Raw genomic sequence first — 14,461 nt, forward strand, 5'->3', positions numbered from 1 at the left:
CAGGGGCAGGCACATATTACAAACTTTTCTCACCTGTTTCCTGGGTTTGTCCATGTTTGGTGATGAGCATCAATAATTTAATATCACAATTAAGGCTATCTGGCCTCCACCACTTATTAGGCTGTGACTCGATAACTTTGGGAGAAGTTTCCTAACTTCTCTGAACTTCAGTTTCTTTGCCTGGAAAATAGTAGTAACAATATATGTTTAGTTAATGATAAAGGAGTTAACTGTGCGGTTCTCACAACTAATGGTTGGTCCACAAGGAGCACTTGCTAACGGTGACCACTGTCACTCCTCCTCCTGCTACAGCTACTTTACTGTAAAACACTGGATGCATTTGACAGAAAACAACAAAGTTCTGTAAAACAATTATCCTTCAGTTAAAAAATAATTTAAAAAAAAACACTGGATGCTTGCATAGGGTGATCTTTACTGAATTATTTAAATATTTATCTGCTTAAAGACTAGATGCAAAATTAGGGAAATTTTCAGCATGCATTCCAGCTCATTTTATCTTTCTGGTAATTCAGAGGAAGCACCATGACCATTGATTTTTACTTACTCTATTAGAGAAATACTTAACTTTTGGGCACCACAATTAGAATCTGATCCTTACCAAAATAAAAATCCCCGATCTTCTTCTATATTTTATGTTGTTTTGTTGCTAACTTGTGTCTGACAGTTTTGCAAGAGTCATGTAGCACATGAGTCTCTTCTGTCCATGGGATTCTCCAGGCAAGAATACTAGAGTGGGTTGCCATTTCCTTCTCCAGGGGATCTTCCCAACCCAGGGATGGAACCCGCGTCTCCTGCACTGGCAGGTGGATTCTTTACCACTGAGCCACCTTGGAAGCACCTCTGTATTTATTGCAAGAGAAAATCATTAACCACTGGTAAAAATCACTGACGCTGCTCATCTTAGAGTTCCCTATCCATGTGAGAAGCAGATGCCATTGTGACTTGAATCTGTAGTACTTTTAGATATCACTGTTTTCTCTGTATCTAGTAACCTTGATACATATAATGTATCACTTTTGAACAGCAATCCCATTGGCCTTCCTTCTATTTCAGGATGATCGCTGTCCATCTCTTAGAAGTCTTTCTTAGAGCCTTCAAAGTAAATTTCTCCTGTACCATGGAGTTTCTATTTATGCCCTAGAAAATCTCAGTAGAATATTCTCTGTCAGTAGTGCGCAGCTGTATATTCAATTTCTTGTGATACAGTGCCAGAAAAAAATGTCACTTTATTTATTTAGATATACTGTTGCCAGCCTTTCCTAGAGATTGCATAGTCATATATTGGACCTGTAATTTTTTAATTTATTGGTGGGACAGACCTAAATTTTCTGATCCATTTTAGTTATTGTGTGACAGCCACAGTAAAATACATCTGAGTATTTTCCTGTGCATTATCTGTAATGTTATTGTTTGTGAGGATGTTGTGCTTTTCCAGTTCACAGCTGAGGAAGCCTGTCATCATCATCATTGCTCATTCATTCAACTAGAGCACCTGTTTTATCATAGGCACTGGAGATGCAAAAATGAATAAAACATTATTCCTGCTCTAGAAAATTTCACAGTTTCTTGAGGGGAAATGATACAAAATGCATAATTATATTTCTAAGTGATACGTTTTATATAATAAATACATAAACAAAATGTTAGTCATATAAAGGAGGAAACAATAAAGTTGGGGAACATATGGTAAGAAAAAGTGATATTTAAGTCAATTCTTGAAGGATGGATGGAGATTTGCCATTGGAGAGGGAGGAACAGGGCCTCGGCACTACAGACAGAAGATAGCCAATGAAAAGGCCGTAAGGCATGCAGGGCATGTAAGGAGAGTGTCCTCAGTATATTAGAGGAAAGGCTTTGGGAAGGAAGGTCCAGTCCAAGTTAGGAGTTTGAATTTTAACTGTTGAGCCGGGGGCAACCATTGAAGGTTTTTAAATTAGGGCTGATATATAGTCAGATTTGAATTTGAAAACTTACCTTGGGAGTTTTGTTTGGGACTGGTGGAAGAAAGGCAGGAGCCAGACACAAGAGATGACACTAAGATAGCATCTGTGGAAATGAAGAGTCTCTAGGGACTACCCTGGTGGTCTAGTGGCTAGGACTCCATGCTGCCAATGCTGGGGGGCGCCCAGGTTCGATCCCTTATCAGGGGAGTAGATCCCACATGCTACAACTGAAAGCTCCTGCATGCCACAACAAAGATCCGATTGAAGATCCCATGTGCTGCAGCTGAGACCTGGCACAGCCAAGTAAAGTCCCTGGTGGCTCAGAGGTTAAAGCGTCTGCCTCCAATGCGGGAGACCTGGGTTCGACCCCTGGGTTGGGAAGATCCCCTGGAGAAGGAAATGGCAAACCACTCCAGTATTCTTGCCTGGAGAATCCCACGGACGGAGAAGTCTAGTAGGTTACAGTCCACGGGGTCGCAAAGAGTCAGACACGATTGAGCGACTTCACCTTCACCTTCACCTTCACCTTGGGGAGGGGGAAGGAGTAGTCTCTAGATTTGCAAGAGTTTTCCTAGGTGTGAACAGTTTCAATTTTGTGATAGGAAATGTGTGAGCAGTGAGGGAGGGATGGGGATCTGGTTTGGGTGCTGAGGTGGGTTAACTGAGATTAATAGAACTGGGGAAAATGTAAAAGGAAAACCAGGATTGTTCACTATTTTATTTTTCGTTTGTTTTGGGGAACAGGAGTTTTCATTTTGGACAAGGTAGGGTCAGTGTTTTCAGAAACATTCTAGTAGGAGAGTCTGGATCTGAATCTTGGGAGAGGTTACTGTAGTAATCCTGAGTTTTTACTGTTTGTTTTTCCGTGAAAAACTAGGATTCTCAGAGGTTAAATGATTGTGGTCTCAGGAAGGTAGCTGTGGAACCAAAACATAAATTCCTAAGCTTCTTACCAACTAGGCCTTAGCTGAAATGGCCTTTGAAAGAAAAAATAAATGTCATAATTTGCAGTATTATTGTTTTACTGTTTAATTTCCTAGAGTATCTTTACTTAAAGAACAAAACAAAACAAAACCCCTGATATCTACAACCCGTTTGTTTTCTGTACTATTTTCTGATCTTAATGTTATCTGACTGATGACAGACAAATGAAGAGTGTTGAGGATAACAGCTAAGGAGCCCCAAATCTCTTGTTTTGCTCTAACCAAACCTTATAATTCAAAGATTACATAGCCTTATGAAATACTCATTTGTTCATACATGCTTGATCTAGTCCCAGTTGTTAACCTTTCTCATATATGAAGGACACTATAAATATTAAAGAATGAAGGTATCATGACCACTTCTCTGCAGGACATGAAAAAAACTATTTTTTTTTCCATTTATGTTGTTGAACTATAGTCCTTCTTGAAAACCACAGTTAAAATAGTTCTTCAAAATCCACCCCACCCCTCAAATGTCAGGGGTCATTCAACACTGAATGAAACTCTTGAGTGGGCGTAAAGGATTTGAGTAAGCCTAACAAGGCAAGTTGCCATGCGTATCTGATATTCCTTTTTCACGTATTTAGAAAATGCTTGACTCACCTCATCCACATGAAATTCTGATTTTAACTATTGCTGTCTAGATTCTCTGTGTGGCTTCTTGGGCTATGGTATTTGTCTTTGACTTTGTTCTCAATTGCTGTGAAATGTACTTGTCTGCTGTTTAAGGCAGCTGCAATGGAGTGCACCCAGAAGTGGTTATAAGTCTATATTTAGTAAGCTGTAGGGTTTGTAAAACATTTGCAAATTCCTCTGGGATAAAATGGTTTCTATAAATGTAACATTTTTAATGAAACTATTATTATCACCCATTAAAGAAATATAGCAGCTAAGATGTGTGGATTTGTGGACAAGACAGAGGCACAAAACTTTTTTTTCCTTAAGCATTCACTGAATATTTTTAAAACTTAGAATTAATCATGTAAATCCTATTTTTATACTGTTAATCTTGAATTGCAGAGCTTTTACTCAAGTGTTTACCTTTGGTCCAACATTCCGAGCAGAGAATTCTCAGAGCCGGAGGCATCTGGCAGAGTTCTATATGGTAGAAGCAGAGATTTCTTTTCTGGAGAGCCTGCAAGATCTCATGCAGGTAGGTGCTCAGGTTTTAAAACAGTTTCTAAATACCAGACATCTGTGACATTAAAAGGCTTCTGTATACATTTTTACCTCGGACATTTGTGCCTTACAGGTGTTCACAGAATGAAGAAGATAGAGAACTACTTAATTTAATGAACATCTACCAAATGCTGTTAGTGTAATAGTTTAAAGTACAGGAGTCATACCAGTTTCAGTTCATGTCCAGACTCTGCCATTAACTTTGCTGTATTACCTAACTGTAGTGATCTTTAGCTTCCGCCCTGTAAAATGAGAAAAATAGTAGCTCTTTTATTAGGTTATTGTGAGAAGTAAATGAAAGAGTGGGCTTCAGTGGTGGCTCAGTAGTAAAGAATCTGCCTGCCAGTGAAGAAGATGTGGGTTCCATCCCTTAGTCGGGAAGATCTTCTGGAGAAGGAAATGGCAACCCACTCCAGTATTCTTGCCTGGAAAATCCCATGGAAGAGAAGTCTGGCGGGCTATAGTCCATGGGGTCGCAAAGAGTCAGACACAAGTTAGTAGTCACCAAGTAGAACAACAACAACAGATGAAAGACTGTATATAGTGTAAAGCACTAAGTATGGGGTCTGGCATAAAGCAGGCTTAGTAAATAGTAGCTTTTGGTATTTGCTAAGCAAATAAACAAAGCATCTTTATAGTTAGAGAAACATGTCTATAGCTATAATATGAGAAAGCATCCACAGGAGCTGCCAGAACTCTGGAACAGGAATAAAGCTGGAGAGATAATCAAGAGTCAGATCATGATAGAAAGAGTTTGTATTTAAATGCCATGCTGAGGGATTTGAACTTAATACAAAAGATAGAGGAGAGAGAGTTCCTGATGAGGAAAGGCCAGGGTCAGAGTTACAGTTTAGAAATATCTATCTAGCAGCATGATGAAGAACGATGAATGATGAAGAATAATTTAGGAGGAGATAAAAACAGGGATGGGAGACTTTTCAGGAGGCTGTGGCCATAATCAATAGAGAGAACATAGCTCTGGAGTTGGATGGACCAGGATTTGATTCCTTAGCTCCATCACTTACTGTGTGACCTTAGACATGGGACTTAATTTCTCTGAGCCTCAATTTCTTCATCCAGAAAATGGGAATAATAATACCTACTTAGGCAGATAATATTATAAGGCACTTAGGATAGTTCCTGATACTTAGTAAGTACCCAGAATTTGTTAACTGTTAATATGAATTCTCTCTCCATTACCATTTTGGTTAATATCTTAGTTTGATTTTCTAATTACAGTATGTTTATTTTAGAAATTTGTATCAATTCTTCTATTCATTTCTACTCTTACTCACCCAGTAAATGACCCAATTCTACTTAAAACAGAAATACTACCTTTTCCTCTTAACAGAATGGAGTCACAATTTTATTATCCTAAGTTGGATTTCCTACTAAATAAACCCTAAAGCAAAGATTTGTGTGTAGATAGTACTAGATAGTACTGGGGAATGCTCTTTAGAGAAGTATCTGGAAAGGAAAGGAAGACAGCACCACTGAACAGAAGGAAAAGTTGAACTGTGATGTGTTTACAGAGGCCTTTGCCAATTCTGTGAGGACCTTGGAAGCTAGAATTGCCCTTCATGGTTGTCCCATGGGAAAGCAAGTGCCTCCCCCTGTTAGCCAGTCATTGGACACGAGATAGCCTGGGACGAGTTGTAACTTTGGGTGGGTAAGACAGCACTCTTGGTCTGGACAGTTGCTGAAGAAGGACCCAACTATGAAACATCAGCAGTTAATATTCCCAGCAGATAAAGATCTTGGTCCTGAGGGGGTGTTCTGGCCACACCCCACAGTGTCTAATTACATATACTCCTTTACTGTCTCTCCCTGATTTCTCTAGAGCAGTGTTCCCCAGGGACATTTTTCTTCGTCCCTACCAGGGAGTGGGCGGAGGAGTAGGGAAGACTGGTTGCTACTGGCATCTCATGGGTAAAGGCTAAGGATGCTGTTCAGCATCGACAGTGCACAGCCTCTTCCCCCACAACAAACAATTGTCTGGCCAAAAATGTTGATAGTAATACTGTTGAGTAACGCCTTTCCAGGTTTAGGGATTCAGAATATGAGCCTCATGGAGTCAGTAAAATTCCTTAATCACCTTTTAGTTTTAGCTCACCACCCAATTCTTTATTATTCTTTGGCTCAGGCAATGAGAGTATTGTAGAGAGTGGAACCACACCTTTTACCTCCTGCTTCTCCACTGCCCCAACATAAAACCAGAGGGAAAGTTCATAAAGACAATAGACATGGTTATGTTAGAATTAATTAAACATTATAATCTTTGCTCTATAATTATGTACTCTGTAAATGATTCTTAATTATTTGCTACTCCACTGAGTGATACTCCAGGCATATACACTGTTGAATAGTTTGATTAATTGAAATATAAATCTTTTCTAAAGATAAAAGAAAAAAATATGTTCCTCCCAAAGTAATCTTCTGCTTCTTTTAATTTTCTGCCTTTGATAAATTGAATTCTGTGGAAATAATACCTTGATGAAGAGCAGTCTCTTAAATATTAAATCAGTATTGTAACAAGGGATATTTTCCTCTTATGAAGTATAAACACTTAAATAGTACTATTGATATTTCAGTGCTGTTGAATAATATATTTTTTTTAAAACTTCGGAGGATTATGTTAACTCTTCAGATAAGTTTCTGTTTTCTTCAATATATTCATAAAACATAGTCTGAAAGTCAAGGTTAGAAGAGCCAGTGGTTTTCTTCTTCAAATGGAAATATACTGCTCATCAAAGATACTGTTTTACCAGCCTAGTGGCACAGTCTTTATCTTGCAAATAGGTGTATTTTGTCTCTCAATAGTGTAAGCATACTCTCCAATTTATGTGTTTTATTACTCCCAAAATACATTGGCTTTTTTCAGTGATTGAGAGAGATGACCCTTCATAAATCATTTAGTTACTTAGTAATTTCTTTATCTCTCTGCTGGATTGAAGGTGATATAGCCTCAAAGTAAAACATCTTCAGCCTCCTTTTGCTCTTCTTTGGTCAAGTTATTCCTTACTTTTCTATAAAATACATGTATAATATAAAATAATATAAAGAGAAGTATAAAATATTTTATGTGTATGTTTAGTTGCTCAGTTGTGTTTGACTCTTTGCAAACCCATGGACTGTAGCCAGCCAGACTCCTCTGTTCATGGGGATTCTCTAGGCAAGATTACTGGAATAGGTTGCCATGCCCTCCTCCGGGGAATCTTCCCAACCAAGGAATCAAACACAGGTCTCCCGCATTGCAGGTGAATTTTTACCAACTGAGCCACCAGGGAAGCCCAAAATATTTTATATACATACATAAATCTAACTAGTTGATATTTGATAATTAAGTTCTTTCCTGTAGCTGATCGATTAAATTACTCAGACACTTATATAGCCCCACTGTATTTGCAGCATTGGTAGGGTGTCTGGTGATTCAGAGAGGAAAGAGAGACAACTGTCTGGTGGGGCTGCTGCTGCTGCTGCTGCTAAGTCGCTTCAGTCGTGTCCAACTCTGTGTGACCCAATAGATGACAGCCCACTAGGCTCCTCTGTCTCTGGGATTCTCCAGGCAAGAATACTGGAGTGAGTTGCCATTTCCTTCTCCAGTGCATGAAAGTGAAAAGCGAAAGTGAAGTCGCTCAGTCGTGCCCGACTCTTAGCAACCCCATGGACTGCAGCCTACCAGGCTCCTCTGTCCATGGGATTTTCCAGGCAAGAGTACTAGAGTAGGGTGCCATTGCCTTCTCCAGGTGGGGCAGCCTGGACTTAATATGTATTTCTTTATGGAGACACATTTGGAAATCACAGTATGATCTCATTGACTTCAAAACAAGAATTTTAGTTTGGATTAAAAATATTTTAGAAATATTTTCCATTCCAGTCACTTTTTTCTTCTCAGAACAAATTTTTCCCTGAGAGACTTATAGGCACCGCTGGTAGAATGAAATCTTATATACTGATTTGTGTCATATTTGATCTATATTATTTTTACTTTATACTTTAGCAAAGCAAAAATGTATGTATTTGGATGAAGGTAGATCTCATTGCTTCTATAATCTTAAAGTTTACTTTCATTTATCAATGACTGAATGAAGCACTTTTCAGAAGGTTCCACTCTTCACAACTGATGCTGGTTGTGTGCTCCTCTGAACTGGGTGCTGAGCTAAGTCTTCTGCATGTATTATCTCATTTAATTCTCACAGCAGTCCTATAAAACAGGTACCGTTACTGCTCTGATTATACAAGCAAGTAGACTGAAATTGAGGCTCAATTTGTTTTAGTTGTTCATTTGACAGGTCACTTCATTACTACTATTGAAACTGTTCACAAAAACTTCAGACATTTCTTTCTTTCTTTTTTTCCCTCCTACTCTGAGAAGTTGTGATGTTTCTTTTAATCAGTCTGGAAACTGAATTAGCTTGCTGCAGTATATTCAGAAAGTAAGAGGCCTAATGGCTTTATAGTTGCTAAAACCTGGAGAGTAGTCCCTGCAGAGCTGGTTTTTTCATGAAACTTACATGTCAGGCAATTCTGTATCATTTCTCTTAGGTTATGGAGAGCCTCTTCAAGACTACAGCAATGACAGTTCTCTCAAATTGTCCTAAAGATGTTGAACTCTGTCACAAATTCATAGCTCCTGGCCAAAAGGTAATTAGTTTTGTGGATAAAGCCTTCTGACTGTGTTAATTACATACAATGACTCTAATTCGATTTAATAAATTTTCTTTTTTCTCTTTTTTTACGAAGGACAGATTAGAACATATGCTAAAAAACAACTTTCTAGTGTAAGTAGATGTTATATTTTCTCTGAACTTTATTCATAATTTATCATCATTTATCATAATTTATTATGTATTAAATTCTTTTTGTTTATCTGCTTATCATACTTCCTAGACTCAAGGGACACTTGTATTTTAATGATAGTTATAGCTCTTGTGTCTGGTTCATAGTTGATAATCAATGTTGAATGAATAAATAATGAATAAATCTTAGCAAGATAAATGAACATGGTAATTATTAGCTGTATTACTGCAATTCAGACTAATTCTTTAGTAATCAAAATCTAGCTTGATTAAAAAGTATGCTTTTAAGATACATGTAATGTTTGCCTCTCTGTTTTTCTCTATTTCAGTCTTCTTTCTTTTTCTTTGCTTTTGCTCGCTAAAATCTGAAAATATATTCTGAACTGTTTTTTAAGCCAATTTTTTAAAACCTAAAAATTCATACTGTAAATACTGCACATACATTATTGCTTCATTTTCACTGTAATCCTGTTATATAGCATTTGATATTGGACTGGTTGTTTAGTCAACCAGTCATATTAATCAGATAGGCTGTTCTTTTCACAGTTTATTATGAAACACATACTTGATAAGGGAAAAACAGCAAATAACTTCTTATATCTAATACAAACAATTTCCATAAAACTTAGGATTCAGCATTACCATATGTAAGATAGATGACCAGTATAAGTTCAGTGCATGAAGGCAGGCACCCAAAGCTGGTGCTCTGGGCAACCTAGAGGGATAGGATGGGGAGCAGGATTCAGGATGGGGGGGACACACGTATACCTATGGCTGATTCATGTTAATGTTTGGCAAAAACCATTGCAATATTATAAAGTAATTATCTTCCAATTAAAACAAATTTTAAAAAACTTAGTATTCAGGGTATTTACAGTGTATCAAGGAAGCAAGGTTGATACTTTGAAGAATAAAAGATTGTCTCTCAAAGTAGTTAGTATCATTTTTCCCTTGCCATCTTAAATTTAGCAGGTTTCTGTTCTAAGAGAATAAAGAATCCAACCTATCCTTGAGGAGGGAAATAAGAAAAACTTGGCACACTGGACCGAGCTGAGAATAAGGTAGCAACCTAGACCTGCAGACTCAAGTTAAAAGTGATGAATTGTTGACCCTGAACCAATAACAAGGCAGCAAATGTGGGAATAGCAAAGGAGGGAAGAGTCAGGAGCCCTGTGGTAGAAAAGCAAAGGGCAGTGAAGTACAAGTGCAGGCTTTGGAGACTTTTTCTTTACTTAAATGTATATTGAATATTTACTATATGCCATGCATTGTTCTAGCATCTAAAAACTGCTTTTAAAGCAATGAACAAAGCAGATAAAACTCCATGCCTTCACTGAGCTTACATTCCTGGTGGAGATAATAATAGCCAAGAAATAAGATAAAAATGTGAAATATATAATCTGTGAAAATGAGTAATACTAAGGGGGGAGAAACCAAAAAAGAGATAGAAGATATGACAAAGGAAAAATGAGGAGATAGAAATGGTAGATAGCATGGTGGGGAGGATCCCACTGAGATGATCTTTGAGTAAAGCTCTCGAGAGAGTAAGAGAACTAGCTATATGGGTAAGTGGGAAAAGAACATCTTAAGGAATTAGTTCACGTATTTGTAGAGACTAGGCAAATTCAAATTCTGAAGGCTGGAGACTCAGGGAAGAGCAAGTCAAAGGCAGCCTGCTGGCAGATTCCTTCTCTTGGAGGAGGCCATTCTTTGCTCTAGTAAGGCCTTCAAACTAGATGTTGTTAGGGAGGGAGTCTTCTTTAGTCAGGATCCACTGATTTAAATGTTAACTTCATCCCAAAAAACACCTTCTCAGAAATATCCTGAATATTTGACCAAATATCTGGGTACTGCAGCCCAGCCAACTTGACACATAAAGTTAGCAATCACAGACCAGGATGGTGACAGTGGAGGGGGAGAGAAATGGTCCAGGTCAGGATAGGTTTTAAAGAGAGGGCAAACAGGATTTGCTGAGAGTGAGAAAGAGAGTGGCTTGGAGGCCTTTGACTTACATAGCTATGGAAATGGAGACAGAGGAAGGAGTAGCAGGGGGGTTGTGGGAAGAGAGAGAGGTGATAACAGGCTCATCCCATGAGGTGTCACATTATGATTGAGATCCATTCAGATGTCCGTTTGTAGATGTCAGGTAGGCAGTTTGAGTGTCCAGATCTGGAATATACAGGAGAGTTCTGGACATAAGCATTTTGATAAAATTTTTAATTAAGATAAAGAAATAAATTGGGCATTTCGAGGAATCTGTGCTGGTAACAGAGAATCAGGCAGATCTTAAGAGAAGTTATCCAGCTCCTATCTAATGAGTAAGATCTTAGATGAAGGGAAAATATCCACCATTTATTGAATATTTACTGTGTATCAGACAGTGATAAACTTTACATATACTGAAGTTCATTTTATCTTCACAACAACTCTGAGTAGTTAAGTTTCAGTTTTCTCATCTCAAAAGTGATAACTTGAGTAATTTTGTTGAAATCACCAAGTGCTGCTTAAGCAATACGTCAAAAACTCGATAATTTGAAAACCCTCCTATAAAACATCTAAAGACGTTAGTTAAAATATTATGAAATCCTATGAAATGCATTGTTGACTTCATTAGCATATAAGAGAGGTCCCAGCAGCTAGAAACAAAAAGGGGATGGAACAGTCAGAGGGAATATGTAAATTGCATGATTCTCAGAGTTCAAAGCACTTCGGAAATAGTTTCTGGGAAGGAGAAGAAATATTATTCCCTGTACATACCAAGGAGCCTGGCCGGCTATAGTCCGTGGGGTCACACAGAGTCAGACACAACTAAGCACGCACGCATGCATAACCAAGAAAAAGTAGAATTGCCGAAGGCCATCAGGGATATCCAGTGTCAGAGCTGTAATTTAAACTTGAAAGTTCTGCCTCAACTTAAGGTATAGGCAGAGTATCGCAGAACATTTAGAATAAGGAGAGCTATTTAGACATGAGTCTTTTTTTCGTGACGTTGTACCTGAAACGTATCAATGGTTCAAGATTCTGGTGCTTCCCCTTTTGACTGCTCCTATATTTCTCAGTATAATGAATAGACCATATCAAGTAATTGATGGAACAGAACAGTAGAATATCTAAGCGGAAAAAACTTAAGACAGTATAGCCCTGTGTCCTCATTTTATAAGTGTAAATACCTAATTTTTTAATGTTTGTATTTTTAGGTTTTTTTAAATAAAGATGTAAATCATTGAGATGAAGTGATTTACATAGCTAGTAAGTGGTAGAGTCAGAGGGAGAACCCAGGGCCCATTATGTTTTGTTTCAGTAGAACATATGAAACTGCAGGTGGTTTAGGCGTTATCTCAGGAGTTAAAAGCTTAGACTCTGGAGTCAGCACATTAAGCTTTACTTCTTACTTACATGAGTGGTTTTTGGCGAATTACTGAACCTCTCTAAGCTTCAATTTCCCTCCTATAAAATGCTCATTTAAAAAGCATTACTACTGTCAACACCAACACCATTCTAACATAGATTTTATCTGTTATTTAATACTAGATTTTCTTTTGAATAGAATTTCCATCTTAAAAAACCTATCACTCAAAACATAGCTTCGGTAGGTCTGTTTGTACTTTATAACACAGCTCTTTCCAGTTAGTTATTATAAATTTGAACTTTGTTTTTGCTTCAGAGAATAAGTTTGGGTTGGGTAAGTTATTTCTTTAGCTCACAGGTCTTCAGAAAGCTTGTAGATTTTTGTTTTTAATCATGCAAAATACTGTTGCAGAGGAGATAGAGAAACACCTTCATATACTACTAGTGGGCATAAATCAGTGTAACCCTATAAAAGGGGAATGGATGATATCTTTGGCAGTGTCTTTCAGAATTATAAAAAGTCCAAGATGCAAGTACCCTAGAACCCAACAGTTCTGTTTTCCCCACGTTCAAAATTTGTGTGAGCATGTGAAGTGAAGTGGAAGTCGCTCAGTCGTGTCCAACTCTTTTGTGACCCCATGGATTATACAGTCCATGGAATTCTCCAGGCCAGAATACTGGAGTGGGTAGCCTTTCCCTTCTCCAGGGGATCTTTGCAACCCAGGGATTGAACCCAGGTCTCCCACATTGCAGGTTGATTCTTTACCAGCTGAGCGACCAGGGAAGCCCAAGAATACTGGAGTGGGTAGCCTATCCCTTCTCCAGGGCATCTTCCCAATCCAGGAATCAAACCAGGGTCTCCTGCATTGCAGGAGGATTCTTTACCAACTGAGCTGTCTGGGAAGCATAAATTAGACATATGTGGTCATGATTTGCCATAACAAAAGATTGGAACCAGCTGAAATACCCATTGGTAGGTGACTGGTTTGAGATTAGGATATATCCACAGAGTGGAATGTTATGTAATAGTTCAAAAGGTAAAGTTCTTTATATACTGATGTGTAAATATCTGCAAGATATTGAGCAAGAAACGATGTAAAAGACTGTGTATGACGCTACAGCTGCCATCTGTAAAAAGGGGAGATTGAGTATTAGTATTGGCTTAGAGATGCATTAAGCCCTCTGAAAGAGTACACGGGAAACCAGTAACAATGATTGTGTATGAGGAGAGGAACTAGGTAGCTATGTGAAAGGGGTGGAATGAAGATGTATACTGTTTTATTCATCTTGGTTTTTTTAACCATATGCATATATCACCTATTCAAACTGTTAAATGTTTAGTTTGGCTTGCTTTAGCATGGTGCTTTCTTACTGAGGTAACCAGTAGTATTTTTTCTGAACAATCTTCCAATACTAGAATATATCATTAATCCCTTACCATGGTCTGAAAGAGTTCGTAGGATTTGACCTCTCATTACCTTTCCCATCTAATTTCCTGGCATTCTTCCCCTTATTCAATATGCTGTAGTCACATTGGCTTTTTTTTGTTCCCTGAATAAGCCAAACTGTTCCTCACTGCAGGTTTTTGTACTCACTGTTCTCTTTGCCTGGAATACTTTCCCTTAGATATTTATATGGCCCATTTCCTTACTTCATTCAGGATTCTGTTCAAATGTCACCAATTCAGCAAGGCCTTTCTTGACCATCTTATCTAAAATAGTACACCAAACACCCCCTTTTTACCTTGCTTTGTTTATCTTCATAGTACCCGTAGCTCCCTGGCATTATATTAGTTTGGTTTATTTATCTTTCTATACACATACACACACTCCATAAAGGCAGGGTCTTTGTTTTTATTTACTGGATCTCCAGTGCCTGGAATGATGCCTAGAACACGGTAAATGCTCAGTATATGTTGGGTGAATGAATGATAGCTTTCAGGAGAGAGTTTTCCTCTTTCAGTCTCAGTATTTCACACCTTTTCAGGCATTAGCATAACATGAATTCAGAAAAAATCTTTACTTTCTTGAGTGACTAGCTTCTTTGTGTACACTACAAGTGTGATTATTGAATGGCCATTTCTCTTCACACTGCTCAGACTCTCATAAGATTAAATCAGCCATAATTCCTGATTATCAGTAATCATTTTTTATAATCATTCCTGATAACCCAGCAATCATTTGATATT

The 14,461-nt window shown here is 38.0% G+C and overlaps 1 protein-coding gene across 3 annotated transcripts in view; it reads left to right on the forward strand.

Annotated features, from left to right (window-relative positions):
• Positions 1-14,461, forward strand: part of NARS2 (asparaginyl-tRNA synthetase 2, mitochondrial) — a 132,283-nt gene that overhangs the window by 99,984 nt on the left and 17,838 nt on the right. For all 3 annotated transcript variants that reach the window (XM_052662004.1, XM_052662005.1, XM_052662006.1), the window contains 3 exons: positions 3,968-4,100; positions 8,672-8,770; positions 8,870-8,907. In XM_052662004.1, coding sequence (XP_052517964.1) covers positions 3,968-4,100; positions 8,672-8,770; positions 8,870-8,907 — 270 coding nt within the window. The remainder of the gene's footprint in view (positions 1-3,967; positions 4,101-8,671; positions 8,771-8,869; positions 8,908-14,461) is intronic.

Source organism: Budorcas taxicolor, chromosome 25 (assembly GCF_023091745.1).
Source record: "Budorcas taxicolor isolate Tak-1 chromosome 25, Takin1.1, whole genome shotgun sequence".
Classification (NCBI taxonomy): domain Eukaryota; kingdom Metazoa; phylum Chordata; class Mammalia; order Artiodactyla; family Bovidae; genus Budorcas; species Budorcas taxicolor.